The following is a 15986-nucleotide window of genomic DNA, read 5'->3' on the forward strand; positions in this document are numbered from 1 at the left end:
TTTTGTATTCAGCTTTTAATCACTTTCACTCTTGTAACTTGTGTGCTGTATTGTACCTTGCCCAGGATGATGAATCAGCCTTACAAAACTGGGTTTAATGTGGCCTTCTTTAGAGTACTATGGAAGTGATCGTACCTTAGATTAACTTTGAAAACTGTGTCTTATTCTGTTTGTGAACTGTTAAAACAAATGTTTCTGGCAGTAATTCAAAATGCATAGATGAAGAAGATGTTACCTGTGGTGTAACAAGTTGAGAATCTGCAAAAGAAGGAAGAGAGAGTGCCACACAGTACAGCCAGATTGGAGTGGATTCCAGTATTGCCTTTTGGGTTGACTTGGGCAAATGTGTGGGAGGCATTTGTTACAATGGCCTGCCAGCTTACAGATTGGTTGGTACTTTCTGACTTCTAGGACACGAGTTTCTTTTCCGAGATTTTCTACAGAAAAAAACCCCCACCCAGTGATTTTTTATATCTGAAAAGAACCAAGTGTTCCATGAGTGCTTGTAGAAGACGTAGTCAGGCTGTCAATGAAACAAAAACAAGGACATTTCCCTTTCTGAAGAGTGCTGTTAGCTCCAGAGTCTGGGTCTTTGTAAGAGTAGCAAAACCTTGCTGCTGCCAGAAAGCTCCAGAACAGAAACATTAAAAGTAGTGTAGGCAATACTCTGAATTACTGGTGCTCTCCTATCCCATCTTTTGGAAATAGTTTTGATTTTTGTATTAAGTTAAATATTTCCTTCATGGCCATGTGGTTGACTTGGGTTGTGTATTTTTTTGTTATTGTTGTAGGTTTGGGGTTTTTTTTAAGGTATCAGTCTCCTCAGAAGTTGAAACAAACAGGCTTTTTCTTTCTCTGGGACCAGTAAAAAAAATTACTTTCTGAAAGAAAGCAATTTTGCTGTATGCCTTTCCTTTAGAATGTGAACAAGAACTGATGAGATCAAGCTTTTCACTTTCAAAAGGGAGTTAACAATGAATGCAGACTATAAAAATGATGAATATGAGGTTTTCAGTGATTTGGGAGATTTGCTCATTGAAACAAGTTCATATGAATCACTAGTTTTTTTTAAAGCATGTTATAAAAACGTCACTGTGGTCTGATTTGTTTGGATACTAAGTAATCTTGAAGCAATTGTAAAAATTTAGATATTCAGCACCTCCTACATTATTCCTGTGTATTTTCCTCCCATCAGTTCATTACTGATCCTCACTGCTTGTCTGTCTTGTACAGCAGCCTTTTCATGTAATTGTAGCTTTGCAACTGTGTTGACCAAAACGTTGTGCTCAGCTGCCTTTATACAGAGGAATAGAAAATGGTATGGAGTAACTGCTTCCTGCTTTGCAGGAAAATTGTTGTTTATGGTAATGACCACTTGTCATAGGTTTTTTTCCACTAGCATCAGTCCTGCTTATTTGAGCTTTGTAACTGCTGAGTAGTAATATGGTGTCCAACACACCATGTGTCAGTATTATGTTTGGCTTAGTTTTGGTAATGTGTTGCTATATGCAAAGGAATATCCTCAGCATTCTTATCCAGTAAAATGGCCTGTTATCTCCATTTCTCTCTATCTGGTATATGTATTATTTCTGTCATTCTCCCTACCCCAGCCACCCTTCGTGTCATAAGACAGAGCATAAAATGATCCCTTTCTCCTTATCTCTTCGAGTGACCAGGTTCTAATTTACACAGAGATGTTTTTTGAGTGGAAACTAAATAAATGTTTGGTACAAATAACTTGTACTGGGGAAGAGGGAAAACAGACTCACTGGGTGACAACTGTCTTCCACCTTCTTAGAGGCAAATACTCTTGCTCCTGCCTTATGGTATTTCACATCAGTGATGAGCAAGTGTGCCACAAACCTTATGTTCAGAGCAAGTTGGGCACCAAAACAATGAAGCAGCCTTGTCCACAGCTTCAGCACTGGACTCGTTCCTAAGTCTGCCTCCTTGACCCTCTGCCAGTGTAGAGAAAGCAATAGCTCGTGCTGTGGTGGAGGTGAGCCTGTGCTGGCTGGCACGTGGGCTAAAGCTCTGAGGTGTATCTGTCTTTCAGTAGGGACACTGAACTAGAACCATCTTGTTTGTGTAGCTACAAAAGTGTAGGAAATTATCTCAAAACTCTTTTTTTTTCTCTAAGATGTGCATTAAATCAGCTTACCTCTCAGTTTTGGTATTGAGGAGAGAGCAACAAGCTACAGATAGCATCTGCTCAGGCAGGAGGTACTGATACTCACATGAGGGAGGGAAGGCTGAAAAGGGAATAGTAAAAGATCATCAGGTGAGATTGCTGAGTGTGCACTCACATCAGTAAGTCACAAGTGGTTTACAGGGGACAAGCTTGAGTTCTTATCCTATTGTGCTTTAGAAAAACAGGAGAAAAAGCATGAAAGATTCATCTTCTGCTCTGTAGTAATTCCTAGTTCAAACATTAGATCTGTTCAGGGATTTCTGTAGCTCTTACTTGTGAAAAGTGTCTTAGTGGTTGTAGCTCAGGAGCTATCCTGTGGAATACTGCTGCTCTGCAGCTCTTCTGGAGGAGAGACCTGTTTGCAGGAGCAGTGACTGGAAGCCAGGTTTCTCATCCAATCCAATAAGCAGGGACAGGAAGAGGAGATCACAGCCCTCCTTCCTTGTCAGAAAGCCCTGCTCAGGTGTTCCAAGATGTGCAGGTAGAGGAGTCCTCTCCTTGTGTTCTTCCTTGCTGGTACTGCCCCCTTGGCAGGAGGGACTCTCTCGCTGTACTGCTTGTACAGAACAGGAGGTGGCTGAGAGCAGCTCTGTCATTGCAGTGTGGTCACACTGACGCCTGCCTGGGCAGTAAGAGGTTAACCTTTCAGGGAGCTCGGGAAGGGAGCAGGTCCCAAAGTCCAGACTCCCTGCCCACATGGCTGCTCAGGTTAGACTGTTCTGCAGAACTAAGTCAAAGGTAGTGTGGGAAGCCAGTGTTTTTAGAGATTACACGTTATAAACGTGACAGTAAGAGAGTAATCATGTTTTAAACAACTGCAGGCTGATGAAAAATTGTCATGCTCTTGTAAACTGTTGCAAATTGCATGTTAACTTTCAAGAGCAAATCACCTGTAAATATTTAAGAGGAGATCTTTTTCTAAACAAAAGCCCTATCTTTGCCTTTATACACTTTGGAGAATAACAGTGTAAAACTTCATTTATTTCCTTTCATAAAAGTTTAAAATCTAATTTCAGAGTAAGTGTTAGTAATCTTAGCATTGACGTTTGTCATGTTTACTAGCTGTAGGAGGTTAAATGTAGTTTTTATGTTTTGTGCTAGCTTTTTTTTGTAAGTAATTAAATCTCTCTATTATGATATATGTATTTTCCCTTTATGGTATGTATGAAAGAATTTCTTCATGTGGATGATTCTTACAGAGCTGTAGTTCTTCCAGTGGCTTTGCTGTACAACTGTGGTGTCAGTTGCTGAAATAATTCTTTAGCATCATATTTTTGGTAATGTGAAGAAGTAATCTTAGCATTGTTTGGCATGTGCTAATCAGAGCGTAGGCAAACCACCTTGGGGCTTTTACACCTGATTGAGTTAAGCTACACATTCCTGGTCAGGCTTTGCTTCTGGTGGCTGTTGTGCCTCTGTCTCCTCTGTGTTAAGATTTACTTTGTATCTTTAATGCACAAGTTCATCATAGAGTTTGGAGAAAAATGTAAGGGCAACATTAGTTATTTATGTTACTTTTGCTTTGCATTTTTATATAAACTGATGGTTTTTAGTGAAGAACTTAATTGCCCTAAACACGTTTCTTTAGTGTTAGTGTAGGTAGTCTCAGCTGAAGAGGCTAACAGTGACATGGAGTGTCTAAAGAAGTACAGGTGATGCAAAATATTCTTATGAGAAACACACCATGAGGGAATCTCCTGCCCCTGAAGTAATATTATTGATTCTCCACAAGTGAAAGGTGCTGTGGGTCATCTGCCTGCTTCCTGTTGTAAAAATTGCCTCTTTGGTTTGGGGTCTTACAATAACAGTTTTGCTTTTCTTGTTATAAAGTTAGTCAGTCTCTTTATAGAGTTAGTTAGGGCAGTTGGGAATCTGTTAAGCAAGATTTCTTGCAAAAGTTAGCTAAGAAATGTTTCTCCTCTCTCTGATGCTCTGTTTCAGGTGTTACACTTTGGTAAAACTCCTTTAGTGCCATCTTTGCCTGTAATTATTTTCCATTTTTAACACCTTTCCTAGGTGAAAATTTTGCTTTTGGAATATCTTTGTTTTCTGGAACATATGTATATAGCAAGGACTTTAAATCATCTATTGCTAAAAAAAGGCCATAGCCCCCTATGTTGCTGGTCCTGTTCTAGAGTCCGTCAAACACTTCAGGCAGCTGCCTTTGTGGATGGTGAAGCTTGCTGCTTGTAATGAGGAAACATGATCGAGGAAACTAACACAGAGGTGACAGCTGAACTTGTTCAGTGTTATTGAAGTGTTATGTTAAGGGATCACTCACCTATATCGTGAAATGTGTTTTCTCTTGGTCTGATTCTGTGAGGGGAAGTATTTGAAAGGTTTCTCGGAAGCTTGATAATAATCTGCTATGGAATGGCAAATGATGGTATTTCTATCTAAGGTGATGATCACAGGTCTAACTAGTATGAAATGCTGACTAAAAAACATAGTTTCTGAAAGTACTGTTTTAAATAGCTCTTGTAAAGCATTTATTGACTTGCTGTGCAAGAGTAAGTTATCATTAATGTTTTAGCTTCCCTTAAGATACTATCTTAACATCTCTCACTTATTTGAAAACAGTAGGGAAGCTGACCAGTTTGGTTTTAATCTGCTTAAAGTCGTTTTTCCCCCCCTTTTTGCAGGTGAGGTTAGGTTGGGGATGTGAATACAATGAGTGTAAACCAGCAAGCTCACCCGGGGCCTCCTTACGGGCAACCTCAGCCTGGCTATCAGGGATTCCAGCAGCCTGCCTACGGAGGACAGTCACTGCCAGGGGCTCCTCAGTCGCAGTACGGAGCCTATAATGGGCCGGTGCCAGGATACCAGCAGCCAGTCCCTCCACAAGGTACTGCTCGGGCAACCCTTGCTCATTGATAACCTGTCAATTATGGCCTGCTTGCAGGTTTTGCTGTGTGCTTACACCATGTCCTGTTGCTGTATACAATATCCTGCTGTAAGACTTTGGGGGTTTTTTGTGGTGGTGATGATCTTTTTTTCTCTGTGGAATTTGCATGATGCTAAAAATCACATCATCCCATATTCTGAGGTTATTGTGCTGTTTCTTGTCCAGTTTAGTGGGGTTTACTCTTTTGGTAGGTCATAAAATTAACATGTTGAAAAACAGCCTGCTTTTTTTCTTTATGTCCATGTCCCTATGTTATTGAAACACCTGACTAAAGGAGTCTTCCTGGTGAGGTTATGTTGGGAGGCAGCAGTCAGGGACTGTAACAGATTTATAATTGAGGCTGCCTTACATTATTATATAGAAATATCTGCACTCTATCCTGAAAGATTGACATACAACTCTACGTAAAAAGAGTATTTCAAGCTATTTTCTCTAATGCCTTTAAATTCAATATAAAGTTTGTGGGCATGTGGTAAGCTAATGTATTCTAGAATTTCACTGATTCTGCAGGATCCTATCCCTTGTTATTTTTGTCTGTTAAAAAAAAAAAAGTAATTCAACTTTTGTTTTCCTTTTTTCAAAAGAAAGTCTGACTGTAAAAAAGAACTTTGTGAGTCTTGGTTTTCAGTTATGTTCATTGCTTTGGGAGATCAATAGTGACTTTAACATTTGAAATGTAGAGGAGAAAATACTAATGCTTTGAATACAAGTGTGTCTGCCTTTTCAGATCACAGGAATGAATTCAGTTTTGCTAAAATAAGCACAACATTAAAATATTTGTTTAGGTTTCAGATGGATCTTCTAAGGTGATTAGGACTGTGCTGGTCATGTTAATTGTCTCTATTCCCCCCTGCAAGTACATCTTCAATCTTTTGCAACTTCTCAAATTTTGACTCAGACTCAGTGAGAAGGATAGAACAATTGAAGTCCCTCTAGTTGTCTTGAAACTAACAGAAGTGGGGCACTGAAATTTGGGTGCTGAATAATTGCACTGTTGGATTTTTGTCTAGAGTTAGTAGAGTAGCATAGTAAAAGAGTAAAGTGTGATGAAGAATAGGTTATTCAGGTGCTCCATCTTCCTTTTCTTTCCTTAATCCTCTTCTTCCCATGCTCTCAATAAATCTCTTCTAACAGCACTTTTAATCGAAGAGTTTTGAACTAATTTCATAAGGAGTTTGAACTGCTGTGAAATGAAAATCATCTCTGAGTGGAGGAAGGAAACTTTGCTTCCTGGGAGAGCAGAGGCAGGGCTCAGCCACTGAGAGCTCTGTCTGCTCACTGTAGCCAGCTGGGGATTTTTTTCCATCTTTTTTTCTGCGACCATCATTCCTGGACTTAGCAGGCTGTATTAAGGAAATCTCAGTTGTCAGACTGTGCATTTTGGACCTGCTGTTTAGGATTCCTGTCTTTAGAAGAAAGAAATGTAAAATTCAGAGCCTTACACAACAGCCAGAGGTTGACCTGTCAGTGGCTGCTGAGTATGAAATCCCTGTGGAAGAAGGAGTCAAACAAATGTCTGTCATTATCAGAGACAGCAGCCAGGTTACAGTAAAAATAGTGACAGTTATCCTTTCCACCACTACCTCCAACACATTATGTTTACTGCAGGTCTTTGTGGCAAGACCTATTGTTGCTGTACAATAGAGAGGAGAGAGAATTAATTTCAGAGGCAAAAATTTAGGAAATACTGAGGGTAAAGGGAAAACTGCCAGTGTTATTCTATAATTTCAAAGTAGTTGTCTTAGGGATTTATTTTTAAAATAACAGTAAAATTGCCTGGGGGACTGAGTGGAGAAATGTTAGGAGTTGGTACCATCCTTAGTCAGGGAGTGTTTTGCTACTGATTTATGTGACAAACTAAGTGGAATCATGGGAATGCTATGGCAGTGATGATAGTCTTTTTGAGGACCAGAAGTGGAGTGCTGTGGTGCTAGCTGAAAGTAGCTGCTTCTTGCTATGAGAATATTGAAAGAAGCAGGACAATTTCGCCCCAGTCCTTTAGTCAGTCTATTGGTTTCCTTCAGATGAGGTCATGCAGTTGAAAGTGCCAACACAATTATCTGAATACCAGTAACCATTAGGCTGTAGATTGTTTTATATAGGCTTGCTTGATGAAAATATTAACACTTGTAATATGTAAAGACTGCATTTGTAATATGTTGTGCATGGTAGAAGAGAGGGAGTATAGCTTAAAGAACAAGGTGGTAGATGACATTACTTTTGTGTATGAGATATTTTCTGGACTGCAGACTGTTCTTAGCATTGGAAAGGCTGTCTCTCAGTGCTTTCTCTCAGGCTTCATTTACTGGTGTATTCTGTCTTTCCAGGTTACTTTCCTTCCTTGGGGTTTCCTTCGAAGGGCTCTCCTGTATCTCTCAACTCTGACACTTCTCTTGCACCTAATTTCATAGGTAAATGGTGTCCTTGCTGTGGGATGTTTGTCTGTGTTGCTTCTTCTGTGCCAAGTTCCCATTTAATGTGGATACTTATCTCAAAGGTTGAGTACCTGATTGTTTAGGCAGAGGCGGATGGGACATTTCCCAATCCATTTGTGGGCAGCATTCCAGAAGCATAAATAGGAATGAAGAAATAACCCTAGTAGAAATCCCTTATGCATGCAGATTCATAGATAAAACTTGTGCTTAATGTTTTCTGAAGTCTGATTTTAAAACCTGAATTGACCCATTCAGGTTTTGTCAGGTGCAATCCTTAGTTTAAAAGAATTCAGTCTCACCCTTGAGAGGGAAGGTGAGGTTTGAAATGATAGCATTGCAAAGAAGTGAAAAATCTCTGCAAACTACCAGGAGATTGTTACTGGAAGTCATGAGATTTGTGTAACTTGTGCTTTCATTTAGGGGGAAAAAAACAAGTCTTTAACTTCCTTGGCTGTACTTTGAATCCAAGGTATATGTTAGGAACAATTATTTTTCCTAAAGCTGTGACTTGAAGAATGAAATACCTTTTGCGACTAGCAATCAAAATGTAAGAAATGCTGCAAGAGACCATATTGTACTTCTCCTTTTATCAAACTAGTGGTATTTTGGAAGAACTATTTCTAGAGGTGTTTAGAAGGGTGTCAAAAGACAACCATATATGCTCAGGCTTTGAGGAAAATCACAGGCATTTCCCATTTTGCTGTAATGACTAAAAACATCACAAAGATGTTGAGGATTTGTCAAGAATAATGAATCTTAGACTAATAAACCACTAGATACCTGTACCTATTCTGGTGATTTCTTTTTCAGTGTCTGTTTGAGCGGTCTGTAGTAGGTGTGATAAAAGTATATTTATGATGAGAACCAGAAAAAAATACTTACAAAGCTTTTTCTGTAGCACATATTTGTCAAATGGTATGCCTGTTAAATTTGGGGGTGGGGGAATTTAACTTAATGTATATTAGAAAAGTGTGAAGGGTCCCTCCAGAAATTGGATTAAATATGCCTTCAAAGACAAAAGATAAGAAGACCAAACAGTTCACATGTACTATCAAAGGAATGCATTGGGAAATAGATGAGAGGTATCACAAAAGAAATCTGAAAGAAATAACATACAAATAGTTGGAGATCAGGAACTGCTTAGCCAGAGGAGCTGTGAGATGAAAGTGCTGTAACAGTAGTTTAGAAAATATTAGATTAATGAGATAAATGTCTCTAGGAGTAATTAAATCCTGTCTCAAAATGAAGAACAGCAGGATGTTTAGTAATAAATAAAGAAACCCAAGAAAAATTATCAGTTATTCATACAAGGTCTAGTTAACTCCTTCCTTGAATTTTCATCCCAGGTTTGCTAAGAATTGGATGTAGCAGATAAGATAAAATATATGAGTTAAAACCTCATGCTTTAGGGTATATATGGTACTGTAGAATTGAGAAATGGCTCCCCTTATTTCCTGTTTTGTAATGATTCCTCACAAGAACGTTTCAGAATCCCTTTGAAACTTGCCATGCCAGTCACTGTCAGAGTGACACAAGAATGTGTCTGTGTGGGCCTGGTCTCACAGGGCACTTTTAGTCATCTGTGCTTAATGAAACCCTGTATGTGAAATAGGTTCCCTGGTGGTTAACAGGCATGGTCAGTTGTTCTAATTACCAGCATTGTTAATATAGTTTTATTAAAAGGGAGGTTGATATGCTCTTTTTTGGAAGTAAAAAGTGCAGTTTGTCTGCTGGTATTGTATCCAACGTTTTGTGGTCTGTGGAAAGACTGGTTTCTGAGGCAAATATATTTGGGCTGTGACTGAACCAGCTCAGTCTGAAAGATGGGAATGTGTTTGTGTCAGCCTCCAAGCATGAGAGGCTGGAAAGAATGGTCTGTGGTGGGCCCCATTATGCTGTATAGAAATGCAGGAAGCCTTGTAGATTTTGAAAATGGAATCTGCTTGCACAGCCTGCTTACCTTTGAGGCAGGGAATACTGACTTGTAATGGACATTAGATTCCACTGAATACTCTTGATTTAAATAAAAATAATTGGACTTGGAGGGGAAAGGATTCAGTACCTTACTGATGAGATAATTTTTTTTCTTCATAAAAGATGAAGTTGTCTTTTGAAAACCATCCACAGCACATATTTTCTGCTTGATCTGTGTGGAGATGGTAACTAGTGACACTGGCTAAAAATATTTGTGCATGAATTATTTGTTGCTCATGGACTATTGTTATAGCAATTCTGCACTTGAATTTTTCATGGTAGTTGGTTCAAGCCCTTGTTTCTATAATTTGTGATAATTTAATATTTTTTCTTTATGTTTGTAGGTTCATTAAGAGCCCCACCAACATCTGGAGCTCCTCCTCCAGCCTCTGGAGCATCTCATCCTTCTGGCCACGTGGCATACAGTCAGTTTGAACATGGAGATGTGCAGAATGGAATTCCAGCCTCAGCAGCCCCAATGCAGAGGTGCATATGAGAAGAGTGAATTGTAACAAAATCCCACCTTGGCATACTCATGCTAGGTCTAGACTTTTTAGATCTGAATCAAACTAAGTACTTTGGAGTTTTGTAGGACATTGACTTTTTTCCTTGTTACGGTTTTGAAGCAATGTTTTGCCACAGGGGTATTCATCAGACAGTGAGTATATCTGGAGATGAAAAACTTGTGAAAGGATGTGAGCAGATGTCAATGATGAAAACCTCTTCTCCTCCTAAGACATCCTTTGTGGTTTTGGTTTTCCCCTAAAAAATTCAGTTGCATCCACCCAACTGTAGTATTTGTTCCTCAGCAGTGTGAAATGATCTCTGGAGCTTGTGTCAGTCTTTACTGAATACATTCTTAGTATTGATTCTGGGCCCTCTTCTGTCCCTTATGGATCCCTTGATGAGTTGCTGTCATCTAAGGCTCTTCAACTTCTTTTCCAGAAAGATACTGCCATTACCTCTGTGGTGAAAGTGGCAATAGTCCTGGAGAGTTCAAATGTTTTGAGTGGCACAACATTTTTACATAGCTGTGCAGGCCTTGCTGTTGCTCACCCTATAGACTCTATGCAGTGTTTCTGATTTGTTGTGTAAACTGAAATGGAATTAATAAAAATCCAGAATTTGTATTTTAAGAGCTAATAGATTTATTTGTTTATTTGTTTGGAGAAAGGTATTCAGATACAGGCAGAATATGTAATTTTTTTCCAAAACTGAGCCACAGTGTTTCATGTAAATATCTGAGACCCAGATAGTGTTTATGTGCTAGAACAATTTTAAAAGGCACAGGGAATTGTAACTTCTTCTATAATGAGGAATCACTCAGTTTGTCATCTTTCCTCTCAGGCCACCTGCTTCTCAGCCGTTCCTGCCAGGCTCAGCACCCACGCCTGTCAGCCAGATATCCACGTTCCAGCAATATGGGCCCCCCCCAGGCAGCGTGCAGCAGCTCAGGAATCACATGGCAGGGATGACAATTGGCTCTACTGCAGCCTCTGCTCCTCCCCCAGCTGGACTGGGCTATGGTAAGGTTTCCTGGCTACTGAAGTGTGCCATTGATTTTCATTTTTGCTAGTAATTTCATAAAAGATTTTCCTTGTCAGTGATTCATTACCATATGGTTGTGGGAATTCTCTGGGTGTTGATGTCTGCCATAGTAAGCAGTAGTTTTCTTAACTAATAAGGTCATAATGGGGAAAACAGGACTGAGACTATTGCAGGGAACAGTGCTGGCACTGCTGGACGTGGATAACAAAGGAGAGTAATAGCGTTGGTCCTCAACTGGGTGAGTCTTGTGAAACACTGAAGAGTCTACCCCTGAATCACCTGTTGGAAACTCCACATGTCTTGCCACTGTTGTATGACAGCCCAGTCAAAAAAAAAAGGGAAAAAGGGCCCTGTAAATGTAAATCACAAAGGGCTGAAAATACTCTGAATGATTGTGTACAGGGCTCTGCTAGAAGTCAAGAAGACACTCACTTAAACAGTAGAAACTGAATTTAGATACTTTTTGTTCTATAGTATTAGTTCTACAATCTCATTGCTGTAGATTAGGGGACTTTTTTAATTGATGACTAGAGTTTTGGTTTTATTATGTGTAAACTGGTTTGACTATTTAAAAATTGTTTTGCTAAAGTACTTTTTAACAAGCATCTTGTAAGACAGATTTTATACGAAAATTAGGAGTAGGTAGGGGATACAGATTTCCTTGGCCTTTTGGCAGCACATTTGTCAAAAATTATTCTCAGAAATAGTACAGTGCTACATACAAATGGTGCTAGTTTCATGCTATTAAAACCACAAAGCTCAAAACCATTCTTGATCTACAGGCTCCCACTGAGTGTGGGGTTTAAGACAGAAACTTAGTTCAGAAAATCTATGGATAGACTTGTGGTGGTTCATGTTTTGCATATTCCTGGCTTTGTCCTTTTTTTTCTGGCCCTGAATCCTGAAATATATTTTGATTATGTAAAATAAGTAGCTCAGACTTTGAGAGAGAAAGCAATGAAAGAACTATTGAGTTTCAGATCCACTGAAGGAATTTCAGCTTTCTGATCAATCTAGGAGAATGGTCATTTAGGATTTATCTCTGCCAGTACCAAGTTCATCTGAAGATGAGAAAGTGGTAGATTTACTCAGGTGATCTGGAGCAAATGTGTTTTTCTTGCATCTTAATTGTCTTGAGGATAGAAGAAAATGATGTTGTATCTTTTTTTTTTCTTGCCGGGTCCCCCAGCATCGGTTCCTCCGGTCTCAGGAAGCGTTAGTGCGACGGGATCTGGTCTCTACACACCTTACAGTGCGAGCCAAGGGCCCCCTCCTCCCAGTGTGTCCCAGGCTCTTCCTGTGGCCCAGCCGCCGTTTCCTGGTCAGACAATACCAACTCAGCGCCTGCCTGCTCAAGTTCCTGGTTTTACCCCACCTCCTCCTTCTGCAGGGGTTGGACCTTCCTCTTACCCTCCTACCACAGGTGCTCCAAGGCCACCTGCCATGCCAGGCCCACCACTGCCTGGGCAGACACTTGCTGGACCACCATCCTCCCAGCCTAATCATGTGTCCTCACCACCACCTCCATCAACTATGGCGGGGCTGCACCCTGGGCCTCCCATGAGTGGTCTTCATGGACCACCTCCTCCCACTCATCCTCCTCAGCCAGGATACCAAATGCAGCAGAATGGTGAGTATTCCTAGTATAGGAATTTTAAGTTAAGTATTCTCTGTATGGTACAAACTGAGAACTAGATTCCACATTGTCACCTATGGGCTCCTGGCTGCACATTAAAACTTCCTTCTTATTTCCCTGTGCTCATATCTGAGATAATATTGTGTGTCATTCTAAGGTATTTTATAATACAGGTTTTAATCAGATTAATGTAACTAAAAAAATTTTAGCTTACTTGGCCAAAAAGGTGTTTAGCAATTAGTGCCATAATACTACCAGAATTTGTGATCAGGATTTTATTATGGACTCCAATTTGTTGTCTGCAACTTTACCTGTTCAAAAATAGACATTGGAAATACAGAAAAGCCTTATTTTATATTTTTAAAATTTGTGGCCACTGTGCATATGCAGTGTGTGTGAAAGGAGTTGTTGAACGTTGAAAAAGGAGTTGCTATGTTTTCTCCTTGAATTTGCATAATCGTATTTTTCTCCCTTATAGAAGCTTGCGCATCTTAAAAGACCAGTTAAGCTTTCTGAATTAAAACCAGTTTTGGCTGGTTTTTAATCAATAACACTTAGAGATAGCTGGGATAAAGTAATCATGTGCAAATGTTAGCACTGAGAATTCCATGCCCCATGCAGCTTTGCACAGCTGGACAGGTAAATTACTTAAAAATATCTGTTAAAATTCCTATGAACTGTAAAAATACTAATGGGTTAAATCATGCTCTTCCAAGTGATTGGAATGGTGTAAAATAATATGAAATAGCTTCAGGTAGTTACAAAACAAAAGAGGAAATCACACCATAGCCTATTACCGTGGTTTCAAACAAGCCAAAACCGCCCAAGGGAACTCCTTGCATATCTTTAATTTGAAGAATTAGGGATCATCCACTCACTTATTTAGCTGTTCTGTGTGCACTTTCCATTAGACAGTTCTGCAGGTAAATATTCATAGTGCAGGATCTTAATGTGCATTATAATCAACCATTACAAACTCTGAAACTACTTACAGTAGTGTGCTGGTTTGGACTGAGGTGGAGCTGATAGAGTTCAGACTAAAAGCCTCTGTTTCCTTGAGTCTAGTTTTGTGGACTGTATCTATCAGTTTAATGGATTGTTGATAGAGATGTACCAGTCTAAGCTGAAACACTGTGATCAATATGTTTAATCATAATTAACTGAAAAGCACCTGACTTTAATTTTCTTGAAGGTTTTTTTTTAATAGTGGCAGGAAATGGAAGTGCCAAATGAAGAAAGGCCTAGTATTAAGGCACTGTTTGATATTTACGTTCTTTTCTTGCTAAGGTTCTTTTGGACAGATGAGGGGTCCCCAGCCAAACTATGGAGGAGCCTATCCAGGAGCACCAAATTATGGAAGTCCCCCTGGACCACCACCTCCACCAAAACGCTTGGATCCAGATTCCATTCCTAGCCCTGTAAGCTTGCTTGTTCTTACCTGTGTCAACTCTTCTGTAGTGTTTTTGCATAGGACAGCTGACAAACAGCAAAGCTGAAAACAGGTTTCTCATTCCAAGGAACATCAGTTTGTTTTCCTGCTTGTGTTTCTCTCTCCTACCCACCTTCAGTCTTCTGTGATGAATAAGCCCAGAGGCAGTATTTTTCTTGGTGACTAAAGAATGGCACTGCATATGGAAATCACTGCTCTAATTCCTCAGGTCTTTTTTGTACTGTGATATCTTTTGAGGGCTTTGATTAAACATGTTTCTCCATTTCTGTATTCTTACATAATGACTTTCCAAGGTGAACTAATTTCGGATTTTGAGGTGACAGTCTGTGAACTGTGTGATCCATGTTTGAAGTATGGTTAGTAGGAGGTGATTGTAGTGCTTTTCCTATAATCTGTCAAAAAGCTGGTTTGTGTTTTTTTGGGTCATGAAGTCATGATGCTACATCAGTCAAATATGGACAGCTTCTCAAACTGGGATTGTCTTTCAGAGTGGAGGTTCTGAGACAGGATAAGCAGTTATATGTAATGGTTACCAACGCTGAGTAGTATTAAGCCTGGTGGTATTGTTGCCACTAGTCTAGAGTGCTGTTCCTTCCACTGCTCTTGATGCTGTTTCAAAACTGTGAAATAATGTATTCTTGATTTAGATCAGAACTGATGTTATTCAGAAGATACTTCTATTTAAAAAAGATTCCCTATTTAGATTCCAGGTTTATGTAAAGCTTACTACTGGATTTTTTTCATAGAATACAAGTCTTTAATTGCTTGTGTGCCTCTCTTCCACTAAATGAAATCTCAAATGGCTTGTGTCAGTTGCCTTCATGTTAGCATGTTCTTAAAGCATAAATCCTCAGTTTCTAACCAAAATTAGCAGGTGAGCCACTGCCTTCATTAGCAAGGTGTTCAGAGCCAAGCCCAATATCCTGGCAAGACTGGTTTTGGGATCAGTGTATGCTGCAGAAGCTGATGTCCTGTTGCATGAACCAGTATCTAAATCTATCTAATTCCAGTGCTACAGGTTTGGGTCGAGAGAAGTAACGCTGTTACTTTTTGGTTTATTATTCTCTCTTTTTTTTATACTTTTTATTTCTTATTAAAAAAAAGCAACTTAATGAGCTGCCACCCCAGCAGAAACCCAGGCACAGAATAGACCCAGATGCAATTCCTAGTCCAGTAAGTGCTGTATATATGTCAATTGTAGACTGTGTGTTGGTGACCATCTGTGCATGCCTGAAACCTGAACTTCACCTTGCTAACCCTCCATCATTAATCTTTTACCCTTTCCTTGCTGTCTTCTGCTTGCCTTATCAAAATGAGTAACATTACACCACATGAGGCTGTTAAAATCTACTGTGATGAATGGTGAGGCAATAGAAAGCAGTGTTTCAGAAACAGATCATGAAGAATGTCTCCCCTTCACTTTGAGCTTTAGGCTATTGCCTTCACCAGATTCCAGCTGGCATTTTCAATGTAAGCCAGTTGTGTAGTTGCCCATACAATGTGTGTCTCATGTCAGTGTGCACACAGCATGAGCTGTTGTAGCCATGTTTTCTACTGTGTTTTGATCAGAATTTGATTACTCTTCTTGCTGATATACCAGTACTGGGCCAGTGCTCTGGAGTTCTAAAATTGCAGATGAACTGGAGTTTTTTTAATGTTAATTTCTGATACAAATCTTCTAGTATGAAGCGTGGGGAGCTATAAACATTCTCTCATTATCTGTGCTCATGCATAACCATTAAATTTTGAATTTGAAAATTTAATGTTTATGTTGGACAATCTTATCTAAAGAAAGAAAAAAGCAGCTACCTTTTGGATTGGAAGACAAAAAAAAACCTTTTGGTTTT

General features: G+C 39.5%; 1 protein-coding gene across 4 annotated transcripts in view; it reads left to right on the plus strand.

Annotated features, from left to right (window-relative positions):
* SEC24C (SEC24 homolog C, COPII coat complex component) overlaps positions 1–15986 on the plus strand; it is a 36796-nt gene that overhangs the window by 2665 nt on the left and 18145 nt on the right. Inside the window, exons 2-8 of one of the 4 annotated variants that reach the window (XM_064716326.1) lie at positions 4834–5036; positions 7424–7507; positions 9850–9991; positions 10853–11031; positions 12243–12683; positions 13977–14107; positions 15244–15312. In XM_064716326.1, coding sequence (XP_064572396.1) covers positions 4862–5036; positions 7424–7507; positions 9850–9991; positions 10853–11031; positions 12243–12683; positions 13977–14107; positions 15244–15312 — 1221 coding nt within the window. In that variant the 5' untranslated portion in view covers positions 4834–4861. The remainder of the gene's footprint in view (positions 1–4833; positions 5037–7423; positions 7508–9849; positions 9992–10852; positions 11032–12242; positions 12684–13976; positions 14108–15243; positions 15313–15986) is intronic. The other 3 variants (XM_064716327.1, XM_064716328.1, XM_064716329.1) reach the window with 3 other exon arrangements.

The sequence above is a fragment of the Zonotrichia leucophrys genome, chromosome 6, assembly GCF_028769735.1.
Source record: "Zonotrichia leucophrys gambelii isolate GWCS_2022_RI chromosome 6, RI_Zleu_2.0, whole genome shotgun sequence".
NCBI classification, from domain to species: domain Eukaryota; kingdom Metazoa; phylum Chordata; class Aves; order Passeriformes; family Passerellidae; genus Zonotrichia; species Zonotrichia leucophrys.